This window comes from Nesoenas mayeri (assembly GCF_963082525.1).
Source record: "Nesoenas mayeri genome assembly, chromosome: 1".
NCBI lineage: Eukaryota > Metazoa > Chordata > Aves > Columbiformes > Columbidae > Nesoenas > Nesoenas mayeri.
The window spans coordinates 114,405,867-114,422,272 of record NC_137541.1 but is presented as its reverse complement, the minus strand read 5'-3'; the positions used below and the strand labels follow the sequence as shown (position 1 = coordinate 114,422,272).

General features: G+C 35.8%; 1 protein-coding gene across 1 annotated transcript in view; it reads left to right on the top strand.

Moving 5' to 3' along the window:
- The window catches only part of CFAP47 (cilia and flagella associated protein 47), a gene marked incomplete at both ends in the record, with an annotated part of 301,064 nt that overhangs the window by 58,672 nt on the left and 225,986 nt on the right, over positions 1-16,406 (top strand). The window contains 6 exons of the mRNA XM_080353150.1: positions 4,311-4,411; positions 6,547-6,675; positions 8,358-8,589; positions 9,364-9,573; positions 12,497-12,590; positions 13,208-13,348. Of these exons, the coding sequence (XP_080209276.1) occupies positions 4,311-4,411; positions 6,547-6,675; positions 8,358-8,589; positions 9,364-9,573; positions 12,497-12,590; positions 13,208-13,348 (907 nt within the window). The remainder of the gene's footprint in view (positions 1-4,310; positions 4,412-6,546; positions 6,676-8,357; positions 8,590-9,363; positions 9,574-12,496; positions 12,591-13,207; positions 13,349-16,406) is intronic.

Below are 16,406 nucleotides of genomic sequence, written 5' to 3'. Positions count from 1 at the left end.
CAAGTTTGTTTTGTGTCCTAAACTAGCAGTGTGAACTTCCCTTAAATATTGTTTTAAATTTACCTAAGCAATGTTGCTACAGAAATTCATCAATTAGTTCCTAATGGCTTTGCATTATTTCTCTTTAGAAATTGTTAGTGATATTCTGCATCTGTTAATGAGTACTGTTGAAGAAGGATTATTTAACTATGCCTGTATTTGTAGAGCATTTGGGGTACACTGATATAAAACAAATAACTTGTTTCTGCTTAGAAAATGTCTGAAATACTATAGAGAAAATAAAAGGGATAAGTATGTTTTGATTCAGGTTCCTTTGGCTTTCCACAAACATTAAAACAAACAAATGAAAAAAATTAGAGTTAATTTAAGTGAACAAATTGGTTTTATATGGTACTTTCTTGTCATCACAGTTGGAGCTTTAGTTTTTAGTGATCAGCAGATTTCGAATATTGGTAAACACAATATATTTAATGGCCATTCTCCTGTTCTGTGTTTTTGGAAACATGCATTAGAGAATAAACACTGACATACCAGCGGCAATGATGGTTCATGTATAAAATTCTTTTTTACTTGCTTTATTAAGCATTATAAAACTAAATACACTGAATAATTTAACAAATTTAGTAACTCCATGTTTGCTAACAATACAGGTACTTTTTCATTCTAATAGAATATCACAGACTTTTATATTATTTATTTAAGCTCTGCTGGAAATACAGAACAAATATGTTGCACAAGACTTATGGCTTTGTAACCTCACTTAATGAATGGTGTTATAAATAAAGATCAGTGCTAGAAGACAATTTTAAGCACATACAGAATACATGTCATTGTAATCTATTTGCTATATTCATATGGAAATATGTGTGCTTTTGTCTGGTGCCCCATATGTCAGTGCCTGAAATTTGTATGATAAATATTTAGCTCCTAGCACCTTTGTTTTTTTTCTGTCATACTTCCTTATGAATGGAGTGTCATCCTTTGAAATGTGGGTGAGGTTTGAGCTACTGACTCATTCTTCTTGAAGTTTCCTTTCAAATCCCACTTTTGGGAAAATGTCATATTAAAATACTTAATGATGATGAGTCAACAGGTGGCCAATAAGTGACTTGATATTGATTATCACAGAATGGCTATGGTTGGGAAGAGCCTCCAGAGATCTTCTAGTCCCCTGTTCAGATCTCCTCCTGAAAGCAGAATCAACACTGTTCATTTGTTTTTCGAATATCTCCAAAGATGGAGACTTCACAGCCCTCTCTGGGCAGATTCTTCCGGTGTTCAGCCACTGTCATGGTATTTTTTTTTTCTTATGACTAGACAGAATTTCCTGTATTTCAGTTTGTACCCATGGCCTTTTTTGCTCTCACTGAGCATCATTGAGAGGATTTTGGCTCTACCGTCTTTACTCCCTCCCATCGGATATTTATACCTCTAGATAAGATCCCCTTAACCTGTCTCTTCTCCAGGCTGAACACTCACAACTCTCACATTCCCTCCATATGGCAGGTTCCTTGGTCCCTCTTTGATCCCTGTGGCTCTTTGCCAGCTGAAGTCTGCTATTCTGAATTCCAGGGCTGTGATATGGCTTTTTGCCTTGTTTTCTCCTTTCAGAATCCTGAACCTCAACCTCTCATGGTCACTGCAACCTGTGGCCATAGGAGCTAAATCCTTGCTGTCAAATTAGCTACAGAATCAGTTGGTGACTTGCAGGATACAATCGCTCATCTTCGAGCTCTTTTTCCTCACTGACATGTTTGAAGAGAAGGCCACCTGTGCCCCATTCCCTTGATCATTGCCCAAAAAGCTGTGCTGTTGTGCCTGATATGTTCCAGGTCTCCCCATCAACTTCACTGGTGCCCATGCAGAATTGTAGCATGGCCAAGGGTTGGACAAGCTTCATCCATTTCTTAACAGCAACCTGGATGAAAGCCCCAGGCCAGCATCAAACATCCAGAGATGAAGGGTCAGGTTGGCAAATGAGGATCTTGGTCCCCTGTGCAGGGCATTTGCCGTTTCCTGGTGTTTCTTCACAGCTCATGCTCAGCCAGCACAGGTGCATCATTGCCCATGTCCCTTTTTTCATCTTATGACCATTCTGAGGCTTCTGAATTAGTTAATAATATGTTTGCATTGAGTTTGTTAATGGCTGAGTGTATTTGTTTCCCTTACTATAATGTTGCAGCAGCCACAGAGACATGTTTTTGTTGGATTGTAAGCAGCACGGAACAGGGAGGAGCTTCCATTACAAGCAGCATTGTGAGGTCTGAGGCATTCATTTGTACACAGGTGTTCTGTAGCAATGCCTGTTGTTTGTATTTTAGACTGTGCAGTAATATCTTTGTTTTGAGCAGTATCACTCACTGAATTTGGGTAACTGGGTTAAGATATACTGCAGTAGTTCTCTAGCACATCTCAAGATGGCTGAGATGGTTGCCTCAGACAGAAATCAAAAAGTTCACTGAGTCCAATAATACAGACATCTGAGTTACTTTCATATAGCTCGAGAACTATGTCTTTTATTAACTTTCATCCAGCTTTCTTCCATCCCTGCCCCCAGTTCTGTTGTCTGAAGTTAACCTAACGTGTGCCTGCAGAGTATTGAGAATTGTCATTTAGCACAGTAAAGTCACAAGCTGGAAGCTGACAAATGCTTTTGTGTTGTAGTTATTGATCCTGTGTGTCTTTAAAAGGCTTAGTAAAGGTAGAAAAATATTATGCTCTGACATCTGGCTTGGGCGTGTAAAAATGTACATTTTGCACATGTAGATAGATACATATATACCTCTCATAGCCATCTGACCTGCTCATGTCCTACTGCTGAGATTTTTGGTGAATAAAAGCAGAAAGCATGAAGTTAGCTGAAAGAAATACTGTGCTACAAGGTGAAACTGGCCAAAGCATTTACCCTGTTCCCAGCCAAGTTCCCACAGAATTGACATGTCCTAAGAACAAACCAAAACATTGGAAAGCTAGATTATTGATTTAAATATCTGTTAGCTATGAAATTTGAATTGAAATGTGAATATTTCCAAACAAGAAAGATGGCTATAGGTTTTGTTGGAGCCTTTCTCTATTCAATAGAGCTACCCTAAAAGTGGTATCTAAGAATGTTGTGTTTGGAAAAGGAAATAGGAAACATGAAAGAAAAGATACTTTCCAGTACTTTTAAAACATTTATTTTTTCCTTGATTGTTATTCTATAATAAAGCAGTAGAAGCTAATTTATGTCATAGGATAAATTAATCTGAAAGGTCTTGTGACATCTTTTAATATTAATCTAAATTTACATTAAATATTAATTTATCCTTCAATTTTTAATTTAAAGAAAAAAGAAAATAGTTTATTCTGTGCAAGGTGTATTTTCAATATGCATAATTCTCAGTATACTAAAGCAAGATGGATATCAGCATGCTGTTTGAATTATTAAAATACATTTTTCTTTGTATTTTTGACAGCTTAGTCAAAATGGTTAATTAACATTAATGCTAGTTAATTAATATTAATGCTAGTTAATTAATATTGATGTGGGTTAATAAGTTAATGTGGAGTAAAAAAACCCAGGTGTATAATGACAAAGAACTAAGCTCAGCAACCTGTTGGTTGCAATGAGCTAAGAACATGTACACAGGTGTCTAACAGGGATCCATTCATGGCAATAATTTGCTTGTTGACTATATGCTGAGAGATTGAGGTGAAGTATGAAAAAAAGGTGAAAAGGTGGACTACTACAAATTGATATTGCTCCTACAGACAGTACAGACATGCTAGTGAACACTGGAGCATGTACATCTATATTATATTCTAGCGACTGCAGTCAATATCTCATTGTTTTTTAAATTGAATATTTATTTCTAAATATGTATTTTGAGATTTCTGTAAAGTCTTAAAGAATAAATGTTAGATCAAAATAAATGTTGCTTTTCAAAAATACTTCCCCTGTCAAAAAATATAGTATATATTTAGGAAGTTAGCAATCTCCTTTAGGACACTCATAATGTCAATTGTAATTTTAATTGTTTTTTCTTTTCAGAGAGACAGAGTTTATTTATTTCACAAAATCTCTGCTAACTCTTAGACTTCCAAATTAATGATACATTCATTCTCATAGTAAAACTATGAAGTGGAAATACTATACTAAGCTTCATCATTTCAGCAGATGCAATCCCATCTGTGCACTCCCCTACTGAGCTAGAATAGAAGACGAAAGAAATTATCCAGACACTTTTATTCTGTCTTTTATTCCTGTGCTGAAATACCTTGATTACTATGCTAAATCGAAAACTATCACTTTTGTGTTTTGTTTTGAACAGGTTCTCCATTCAAGTTGCTGCAACAACAGAGAATTGCCTTCTCACTTCATACCCATATTTGGCATTTCACCGCTCTGATCAACAGATTACCTTAAGAAACTGTAAGCAGTTCACATTCTACCTCTTAAAATTATATTATATCCTGCAATATTATCAGTATTTTCAGTGTGATAACAGGGATGTTCAAGATAGTATTTTTCTCATTAATTACAATGGGATACTGCAATGAAATTTTAATAAAGGTTTAATAGCTTTTGTTTTCTTGTTGAAAACGAGGAAAACTTATATAAATGATTAGGTAATGTTTATTGAAAAATATTGGACAAACCTAAATTTTACAGAACACTTTGTGAAACTTTTAAAATATGAGTAAACAGACAAAACAATAGACAGTAAAGGAACATAAATTATATTGGTAGTGATCATCAATAACATCTAGGACAACTGTTGCATATGTTTTGAAGAAAGCTAAAGAGAGGAAAGCCACACAGTGTTATAATCAAATGTGATCATTATTTGCCTGTTGGGAATAGTTTTCAGGTTTTTCAATTACTGACCTTGAAGGCTGGAGAGCAGAGTCATATTTTAAGGCCTAATAAAAGCCTGCCATCAGAGACTAGAAATATTTCTAACTGCAACGTGTCTCTCTGCCTCCCTCTCTGTCTCTACATCTCTGCCTGTGCCCACCCTCCCCAGCCACATCTTTACCAGCATCCTGCCCTTCCTCACCCACGCCCTTTGGTTTTCTTCCCGCCTCAAAGACCTATAATCTCTTCATGTGCACCTGTGCTTATGGGAAGAGGCTCGGATCATTGTATAACTCAAGTTGGAAGGGATCTCTGCAAGTCATCTAGTCCAAACTCCTGCTCAAAGCAGGTTCAAATATTTTTTTTGTAGTTGTTGGGATATGATATATTTTGATGAAATAGACAAGTTTTTCAGGTAAGCTAGTCATTCCTTTTGTCTGAAATAGATTTAGAATTCACAGTCTTATAAGATAAGTCTGCATTAACTTAAGTGTGTTTATCGGACTATCTAAGAGAAGAGAGCTGGTATTTGTGAAGTTGAAAAAGAGATTAGCAAGAAGACGGGTGATGATTTTTTTAAATTATTTTTTCCCATTTAGAATAAAGATACAGGTTCCATATCATTAATGGAAAATAACACAATAAAATCAAGACAGGAAAGGGGAAAAAATATCTCTTGTAAATGTGTGATTTTTTTTTTTTTTTTTTTTTTGTGACCAATAGATCATTTTTGCAAGCTTAACTTTTGAAGTTGCTTTGTAGGTTTTTTTTATTGAGGATTAAGACATACACAGAGTGATGATTTTTAGAAGCGATCTCCCATTAGTAATGGGATATTTGTCCTGTATTGATTGATTATTATTTTGTTCACAGTACCAGTTTGTATCAATTTTGAAGCAAGTCATTACTGCTAAATTCCATGACAATTTATGTGGGTTTTTTATGGACTGTTTTGGTGTGGAATGCTGTTTAATGTGACCAAACCATATCGATACAACACAGTGGCTTTGAAAGCTATTCAAGAAGGCTTTGATTCCACATATCTGGCATCATGCTCTTGTTTTATTTGCTCCAAACGACATGAATAACAGTGCCAGCAATAAAAAATTAAAGATAATAATACAGACCTCTTTCTTTTCTTGCTGGTATGTTTACTTCTCTAGAAACTCCACTAGATTTCCCATCTACTCTTGTTCTGGAGACTTACAACAGAGATAGATAGCAGAGGATCCTCTAATCCTATCATAGGCCAACATGAGAATGTCAGAACATACATTCTGACAGAACTGATGGATTGACAAAGCATACTTTTGAGCTTGGTTTGTAAAATATGTGTTGCTGAGTCTGAAAGAGCTTGGTAATTGTGTGCTGAGACTCACTACAGAGCTGTGATAAAAATTCCTTAAGAACATTTGGTTCATGACTTAGTATTCTTGAGTTAATGCTGTTTTGATGGGCGCTTTTCTGCAAGTGTGAAGACCCATCCTTTAAAACATACAGTTAATCGAAAAAATATGCAGGCAATTTCCTTTTGTCCCTGGTCTAAATGACCAAAGTGAGATTTTCATAACGAGTAAAATGAGAACTGTTACTTGATTAAGTGAGGCACAAAATACAAAAATAGAGAAGCAGATATCCATTTGTAACCTATTAGCGAACAGGCAATAAAATATGTTTTCTCAACTGCATCTTGTAATCTTGTTTTATAGACAGTAAACACTACAGTTGTGGAGAAATAGTTCTACATCCATGCTATACTCCCCAATCACTTTCACATAGTTCTTCCTCAAGTTCCTTTGGTGCAACCACTGACTCAACCTATGAAGATTCTGAATCAGGTATAATGCAGCTGTTAAATTTAAGCTCTTTGAGCTCTTAAAACTGTTTTTCAGCTTACTGCTTTAGAGAGATATGTTTCCATTTGTAAGTTTTGTCTGCCTCTGCATATATAATCAATGAATATTGGGAAGACTATCCTCTCCTGTGATACCATAGGAAACCTGACCTAGAGTATAGAAGCTGACAAAACTCCTTCCTTTTAGCCAATCAAGTGGAAGGGAAATAAATAAAAGTATATTATTATTAAAAAAAAAAAAAATGTCCATGGAGAAGCCAGCAGAAAAATAAATGACTGAACCTAAGCAATTATTTGCTAAGAAGGGCATTGTTTATGTAGTTATGAACTAACCAATCACATACACTCTGTAAATATGCTATATTTTGCAAAGGTCTAGTTGTATGCCCAGGTTAGACTTCAATATTTGTATGGCATTTATGAGGTACTGTATAAAATCAACTGCTGTCAGTGGGGCTCAGTTAAGATTCCATATGAACTAAGAGTAATAGATCTTCTGTAATGTTGTTAGGTGACTAGTATCTGAGGCTGTGGTCATCTCTGTCATCTGCTAGTTTTCTAACTAGGAAGTTAAAGCAGCTGAAGTTACTGCTGCTGTTTGATCACTGTTAGGATTTCACTCTTATAGATCTGCTGTTGTTTGAGTGATTGTTCTCCAAGGCATTGCCAAGACAAATAGAGGTAGTTAAACAGATTAAATAGTTGCTCTTTACCAACATGATTCATTTTAATGGAATGATGTAAGAAGAGTTCAAAGAGCAACTCAATTTCAGATCTCAAAAGGTAATAACCGCTGGCAAAGGTGACAGTGATGAGATGGGGAAAATAATCTTGTCAGCTGGCAGAACTGCACAAACTCAGATCTCTTTGGGTGATGATCTTAAAAAGGATGAGTGTATTTTCTCCATATTGTGTTGTTTTTTCTTCTTAAATCCTAATGAGATTTTTTTTTTTTTTTTTCCCATTCACTGTCTAAGGTATTAGTTTGTTTTATTTTTCATCATTTAATGAAATATCAAAACTTCAATAGTGGTATTAAAATACACCTTCAAGGATGTGATCATCTAAGTTATTTGTGCTAAGGAGAAAAGTGTTCTTTGTTTTCTTAGTTATCCTTTATGCAATAATATTGTTGTTGGTGTTAACAAATAGTAGTTGTTAAAATATACTATCTAAATTTTGACCAGGTCAGAATTTAGGAGAGAGAAATCCTAACAGAAGTTAGAAGAGTCCAAATACTTACAGATTGGGATGTAGGCTTAGTTGTACAATACCTGACAAACTGTTTGAACACAAGTCAGTTACTGAGCCATGCAACGTGATTGGGATGAGGAACTTAGCACTGGCTAGCTGGTAAAGCTGTACCTACGGGGACTGTTTCTTTAAGATTCCTGTCTGTGGTTTTGTAAGTCATGCCTGAATTTCTTTTTTCTGATTTGGTAATATTTTTTTTCCTGAAGCAAGTTAGATTTCAAGAATATATTCTGTTCTTTTCCTAAGATGTGTACATGTCAGTTAAATTGTTTATTCCTGAAATAAGTCAATCATTCATTGTCTGAAAGTTTATTGTTTTCTGAAAACAATTGCATATTAAAAAATATTGGTTTTGCATTAGACAAAAATAAGGAAATAAGGAATCTTTCTGGATTTTTTTGTGTCATTCAGAATCAGACACTACTTCTGAAAGTGAGAGTTATGAAACGATAAGTGAAGAGAGTGAAGGTGACAGTCAAAGTGATGAGAGAGAAAATAAATCTGAATTATCATTTTTTCCTGATGAAGATGAAGAGGAGTACAACTTTTTTCAGAAAACCCTAACTGCTGTTAAGAATTGGTTTACTCTCTTTGGTTGGTCTAAAGGACAAAATCCTATTTCAATACCATATTCACTCAGACGGTAATTCATATCTGCTTATAGCTAACTTATGTCTGCCTAATAAAATGTTAACATATATACTAAAGAGACTGGAAAATGATTTAGGGAATGTAAATGCTCTAATGCACAGTTGTATATTAAAATTGTAATATCTACATGCTGTTTTTTGAAAAAGTCATTCAGGTGTTACTTCTCACTTTCTAAAATATATTTACAACTATGATGCTCTGATATATTGTAATGCAGTGTATGTTAAATATGCAGTTCAAACTGTATGTCACCCTCTTAACTGAAATTGATTCTCCTCCCAGAATGAATACAGTTACAGCAATTGTCTCATCTTTAGTGGGATAAATGTTTTAACAGTTTGTGTTTTTTCTCCCCACGTAGTCTGAAGATCAAGTAACAGATGGGAAAGCAAATTTCATAATTGTCTTGCACACGCCCTGGAAATATATAAGTCTTAGTGACATCACTTAGTTGGTCTTATCTAGCTTGCTATAAATAATGAAGAAGCCAATCTCCTGGGACACAAATGCATCGGCATTTATAAACATGATAGAAATGAAAGTTGTGTTTGGCAGAAAGCAGTGACAAACACAAATTTCTTTATGAAATATTTCACATATTAAATATTCCATGAAAAGTTCTGTGAAAAGGAAAAAGTCCTACATTTTTCAACCTTTTTACTGCTGTTTTTACTTCATGGTTTATTAAATTTCTCACCATGATAGATATACAATGTTAGCTCACTCTGTGCATTTAAAAGAATAATATTTGCTTTTTCTCTCTCAGTGATGTGTGTAAAGTCCAGAAGACCTCTTCACAAGAAAAGGTTTTTAAACAAGACCTTGGCAAAAATACTAAGACTGTTTATGACATGTTATTGCATCTGAGTGGACAGCTGGTGCCAGGGGTTACAGCAAACCAGTCATTGCCTCTTGATCCAGTGGAACGAATGTTACAGCTCCACTATCAGCATTCTTCATTGCTTGCTTTCCTTAAGTAAGTACATGTATGATAATGTACATGCATCTGTTACACTTTTTTATTAGCACAGTTTAAACATAATTCCAACTCAACATTATACAGCAGGTTTAGGGTTTCCTTTCTGTTGTATCTTTTGTGCTCTAAGATTTATGTATTATAAACTTTAACTAATTTTTACTAAGTTTGTCCTCTGCAGTTTACACTAGTTGAGGTGTTCTCTGGTAAGGTTATATCCAACACAGGAATTTCACAGGAACTCTGCTCCCTTAATTACAAAAGATGACTTTCAACCTCGTTACTGAAACAGACTTAGTGGATAGTCAGACCAGGTTTGTCATTAATGATCTTACTACTTCACTGATGCTCTTTGTCCTGTAATTACTGGCTTTAGCAAAAAATTTATAGACTTACTTTGTAATCTATTTGTCTTTTATATTAATAAAATGCCAAGAAATGGAAGCACTACTGCTGCTGAATAAATTTAGCTATTAGCTAACCTCATTGATAATCTTATCTTGTCACATAATATGGATCAGCTGTCAAAGACAGTGCAAATCAAAAAAGGTTTATAAATTCTTCTTCATCCTTCTTGGCCGTTGCTGCTGTGAAACAGAGAAGAAAATTAACTTCAGAGAAAGTCTAATGTCATGAGATCCTTAGAGATCATCAGAAGCCCTGAAACACAGCATTTCTGCTTCTTTTTAGCACACTTACCTAGTGTTCAAGAGGCTGTAAAGCCATTTAAAAACTGTAATTTACATACTATTCTAAATATTAGCTTTTCATTTGAGAATAAAAGTGATATAGCTGTATCTGAACTCATAATGAAGCCAATGCACATTGCTCCAACAACACTAGACCTTTATTTGCAACTTCTATCCACGTCGGTTTTATTAAGAAGAGTGAGAATAGCATTCTTCTGTGCACCACAGATAACATAGCGGCAGTTGATAAGAAGGAGCCATCACGGCAGTGGCAGAAAAAATATCTTTGCCTTTCTTCAGTAACCAAGAACAATGCTTACAGATTCCTGTTGTTTTCATAACTTCAATATCCATTCTGATACTAAATAAAGGAATTGATGGATATGTCCCATTGTATTTTGTATCAAATCTCAAAGGCTAGTGTCATCTGCTATCCCTGCATGTTCATTGTGATTTGTGGAAAGTGAAATTCCCTCCTTTTGAAGCTCAGGAAAACACTCTGAGAACAGAAACATACAATTCTCAGCTTTCTTCCCCCAAACACTACTTTCTGGTTAGCATGGTTAAAAAAAGTAATCTTTCATTTTTTCCACTTGCTAAAGCAGGTGGATGTTGTTTGCTGTTTCAAGCAACATTCAAGTATTGCTTTTATTTTCCTTCCTCAGAAGTTTTTCTTGGTACATTTCCACCACAGTAAAGGAAAATTTGGGTATTTACAATACAAGTAGCTACTTTGTTGCAAGCTGTATGTCTTGAAGAAAAATATCTTAGCAGTGCCAAAATATTAATCTTGGAGAACTGGAATAATTTTAAATATTGACCTTAATGAGGAAGGACTTTTTTAAAGATAGTGTTTCTCAATAATAAAATGCAGCCAATTATGAAAACATTGTTATACAGAACCCATCTTAACAAGATTACGTTCCATCATAGTAATGTAAGTTTTCTGAGCATGAAAATTGTACATTACACCTCTTCCTGTACGTCTACCAAGTAAAAACATTGAAATAAAGATAGGACACCTGAAACGATAAGTTTTTAAAAGCTTCCTTGTTTTATCATTTGGGAAGAAATGCAGTTTTAAAGGGGTTTCATGGGACAGAGTGTATGACTTTAGTGGAAAATGGGAATTGAAGACATGGTGATTCTTAGAACCAGACTACTAACTTGATGTCATTTTGGGTCCTTGATTAAAATATTTGTGTCTTAAAAAAACATACTAGGTAATTGTATGAGACATGAAATTTCGAATTTCTGGCTAGATAATATTACTATGCATAATATAGAGACAAAAATGTGCTATTGTCAGCAAGTTATAATTCTGTGGGAAGATAAGTTTTTGGATCCTAATTTCAAACTGTGATGGATGACTTTTTATGTACAGAGTAAATTGAATTTGGACTGTATATGAGAAAAGTATGATCACTTCATTTGAATGACAGACTGGTTATATAACAAGAAAAGCTAATTTGATTATTATTCACTTTAGCCATGTTCATGGCTAAATCATGGAGAACAATATAAATCTAGATATGCTAAGATAAACTTCTGACCTGTAAGTCAGGAAACTTTTCTTCTCCACTGAAGAAAATAGGAATTCTTCATTATTTATCCCTCTTTCCAACATTTGTTTAAACTGTGTCATTTTTTGATAAAGAATAGTGTTTCTTCACTTGGAAGATAAGGTTTTTTTGGTGTTCAGTCTAATGAAGTTGCTTTTAGTTACTGCAATTATTTTTCCTATTGCATTTATTAGTCACCTGAGAGCAGATAGCAGGTCAGTTTAACAATTAACAGAGTTTTGAAATATCTTTGCTTACACCCATAAGAGTTCCAATATCAGACCTGCAGGCAGATAAAAGCATCATCAAGTTTTAATGCCAATAATGTTATGTAACACCAGTTCTTTGGCTTTCACATGGAAGTGGGTATTATGTGGTTTGATGCTTTGTGCTATAATAAATCCTTTATGGAGGAGCAATTCTCCTAAAAAAGCCAGCCTGTCCAGAGATGTATGTGCTTTTAGTATTTAGTTGTAAGCATAGGAATTGAACATGAACTCCATAAACAGAAGCTGTCTAAAGCAATTAGTGTAACTGGATTATTAGTCCAAAGTGAACTCTGATAGAACTCAGAAGAGCTTGCACATAGGTTGAGCAAGTTTTAAAAGTAGGACTGCTCTTAAAAAGAATTATCTTGCTTACCTGTTATCTTTTCCTGCTTTATGATTTCAGAAGCCAAGGAGCATTTCTTCCTCATGTAATGCCTGAATTTCTGCTTGAACCTGACGATTACAAGAAATGGATTAAAGTGCAAACTGAACTGAAGGTAGGTTTGGGGTTTTTTGTATATATATATATGTGTGTGTGTATCTATATATATATGTGTATACACACACACACATACACATACACACACACATATATATATATATATAAACAAAAATCACATGCTTATTGTCAGTCCTTTGAAGACTAATGGAAGTCCTCTGTGGACCATGAGTATTCCTACTGTGCTGACTCTCTTGGATTGCGGAAATCTAAGCACATGCATCAGATTGAGCAGAAATGTAAACTGATACCAACACTTACACCCTCCTCCCCTGTTTTTTCTCTTTTGTTCCTTCCAATACTGCTGATACCTGTGATTAATTTCCAGCAGATATGTTTTCTCAAAGTTGAATTAATTGTACAGTTTTTTACAAATAATATCCATGTATTTTCCCTCTGTCTTGATTGTTGCTTTCGACTCCTGTCAATTCTGTATTGTGCTTCTTGTTCCTGAGATAGCAGTGAACTGTAAATAGTTCTAATGCTGATTGCTATTGCACTATAGTGGATATTATCAGTCATTTATGGTGTTGATTCATTATTATACTCTTGTGAGTTTACTATCCAAACTGCTGAAATGAATATCAAAACTAAATCCCATTCTTTTATTTAAAGGGTCACGCGGCTGAGTTGAAAAATGGAGGTGTGAAAAGCCCAGACATATTTAGTGACTATCATCTCTTTGTTCTGGAGGACGGTGTCTTTGAGAAAATGAGCAAACGAGCTTGGACAGACGTGCTACTGCAAGTATACAAGGTAAATTGTGGATACATTTTGTACTGAAATTCTGAAGAATTGATGGCAAAATACTCTTTTGATTAAGATCTGTGGTATATTCAAGTGTTGAAGTGTTGTGTGTTTGTTTTTGTTTTTTGTTTTTTTTTTGTTTGTTTTTGTTTTTTTTTTCCAAACAGATATTTAAAACGAACTAGTTTTAAGAGTTTTATTTCTCTTTAACTAAAAGAAAAAAAAAAAGAGTGAGAATATTTTAATTTACTTAGTTCTGAAAATTTAGCAGTGTGTTAGTGTGTTTCAGTTAGGAAAAGCTATGTTAGAACTGTCTACATTTTGTAGGATTAAACATTACAGAAATATTTTCTTATGAATAAAGAAAACTCTTCCATGCTTCTGTTTTGTTTTGTTTTGTTACTCTGGTTAGAAACACTTTTCACTGTAAATACTTAGTTGACTAGACATATACACAGCTATGGCTTTTATTATCTTATAATAGAATGGAATGTTAAATTAGGCAAGCATTTTTATAATACCTATTCTTTTAAGATATAATGAACTTGGTCACTATGGACTTCTCAAATGTTATTTATTTTAACTGATGTTACATAAATATTTTTGATATCTAAATAATGTTTTCCAAAGTAAATCTGATATGCTCATCAGTGATCAATAATGCTTGTATGCCTAAAAAGAAGTCATTATTTATTTTTATGCAAATGGATGGAAAATAAATGAAAAATATAATTATTATCTGGGCTTCCCAGTACAAGAAAGACATGGACACACTAGAGTGTGATTCCAGTGACGGGTCCCAAAGATGATTTAAGAGACTGGATCATCTGTCATACAGGGAGAGACTGGGAGAGCTGAGACTGTTCATCCAGGGGAAGGGAAGGTTCAAGAGACATCTTATTAATGTGTGTAAATACCTGATGGGATGGTGTGAAGAAGACAGTGCCAGACTCCTCTGTAGCACCCAGTGACATGGTGACAGGCAGTAGGCACAAACTGAAATACAGGAAATCCATTTAAACATAAGAAACTTTTTTAGTGTGAGGATGGTCACACACTGGAACAGGTTGCCCAGATGATGTGTGGAGTTTCCATCCTTGGAGATATTCAGTACCCAACTGAACATGATACTTTCAACCTACAGTAGCTGATTCTGCTTTGAGCAGGAGGTGTGAACTAGATAATCCCCAGAGGCACCTTCTAGCCTCAACTATTCTGTGATTATGTGGTTATTTACTGAAAAAGCGTAATAATGAATGGCAAAAATCATGTTAAAGAAGGAAAAACACCGAGAGGGTAACAAATAAGATGGACGTGTAGGCTGAGACTCATGAAAGGACACATGACAACATGGATGTGGAAGAATGTAATCATAGTGGCCAGAAAGCAAGTCACACTGCTCTTTTTTTCAGTTTGCGAAATTATTCATAGCTGCATGAAAGATTAGCACAGAGAAAAAAAAAACCACCCAAATTAATAGTATGCATGTGTGTTGTTTTGTTTTTGAAGTTTTTTTCCTGATGAGATGAAACTCTAAAGGTAACTTGAAATGACATGATTCATTCAGGTATTGTATTGCATTCACATGACAAGGTCTTGGTAACAAGGGACTACAGGGGTGTCTTCTGTGAGAAGATGTCAGGAGCTGCCGTCATGTCCCACAGAGTCAATGCCAGCTGGGTCCAAGATGGACCCACCTCTGGCCAAGGGTGAGCCCATCAGCTCACCCAGGTGGTAGTACCTCTGGGATAACATATTTAAGGGGAAAAAAACTGCTGTGCAACAGCAAGCCAGAAGAGAGGAGTGTGAAGGTGTGAGAGGGACAGCCATGGACACAGCAAGGTCAGTGAAAAGGAAGGGTGAGGAGGTTCTCCAGGTATCAGAGCAGAGATTCCCCTGCAGCCTGTAGTGAAGAGCATGGTGAGGCCAGCTGTGCCCCTGCAGCCCATGGAGGTCCACAGTGGAGGACCCCATGCTGGAGCAGGTGAATGCTGTGACCCCATGGAAAGAGGAGCCCACGTTGGAGCAAGTTTTCTGGCAGGACTTGTGACTCCATGGGAGGTCCACACTTGGAGCAGTTGGTTCCCTAAGGACTGCACTCTGTGGAAAGCACCTATACTGTAGCAGTTCATGAAAAACAATCTGAACTTGCCCTGAAGCAGCTTCATTCCCTTTCCTTGTGTCCTATTGCTAGTCACCAGAAAAAGGAGATCAGCACCTCCCTCTCTGTTGTCCACCTTGAGGAAGTTGTAAACTGTGATGAAGTCACCCTTCAGCCTTCTCCAAGCTGAACAAGCCAAATGACCTCGGGTCCCCCTCATAAGTCTGACCTTTCACCATCTTAGTTGCCCTCCTCTGGACACACTCTGAGTTTGATGTCCTTCTTCTACTGAGGCACCCAACACTGCACACAGTGCTTGAGGTAGGGCTGCACCAGTGCAGTACAGAGTGAGACCTTTCTCACTTGGCTAGCTATGCTGTGCTTGATGCACCCCAGGACACAGCTGGTCCTTTTGGCTGCCGGGGCACACTGTTGGCTCATGTTCAACTTGCCATTGACCCGAACCCACGGATCTCTTTCCAAGGTGCTGTTCTCCAGCATCTCATCCACCAGCTTCTTTGTTTAAGTAGGATTACCTCACCTCATGTGCAGAATCCGGCATTTACTTTCGTTCAATTTGATACAGTTGATTGCTCACCTCTCTAGTCTATCCAGACCTCTTTTGCCTCATGAACCCATGCTGTCTCTGAACAATGACTACATTGTCTCTCAAATGTTTTTTTCAGTAACTCCCAGAATAACCTCTGCAATTTTATTAGACACTGAAGTGAGACTGCAGGCCTATAGTTACCAGGGTTTTCCTTCCTACTGTTCTTGAAAACTGGGACATTTGCCAACTTCCAGTTGACCTCAGCAAATCTTTTCTCTTGTGCATTATATGTTTATGCTAATGTGTGATCTCTCAAATATTTTCTAAATTTGAAAACCTTTTGACTTTGAAGTGATTGTTTTTATCATTCAACTTGAAATTGTTCTTTTTACATTTCATGCTTAAAAACACTTTTT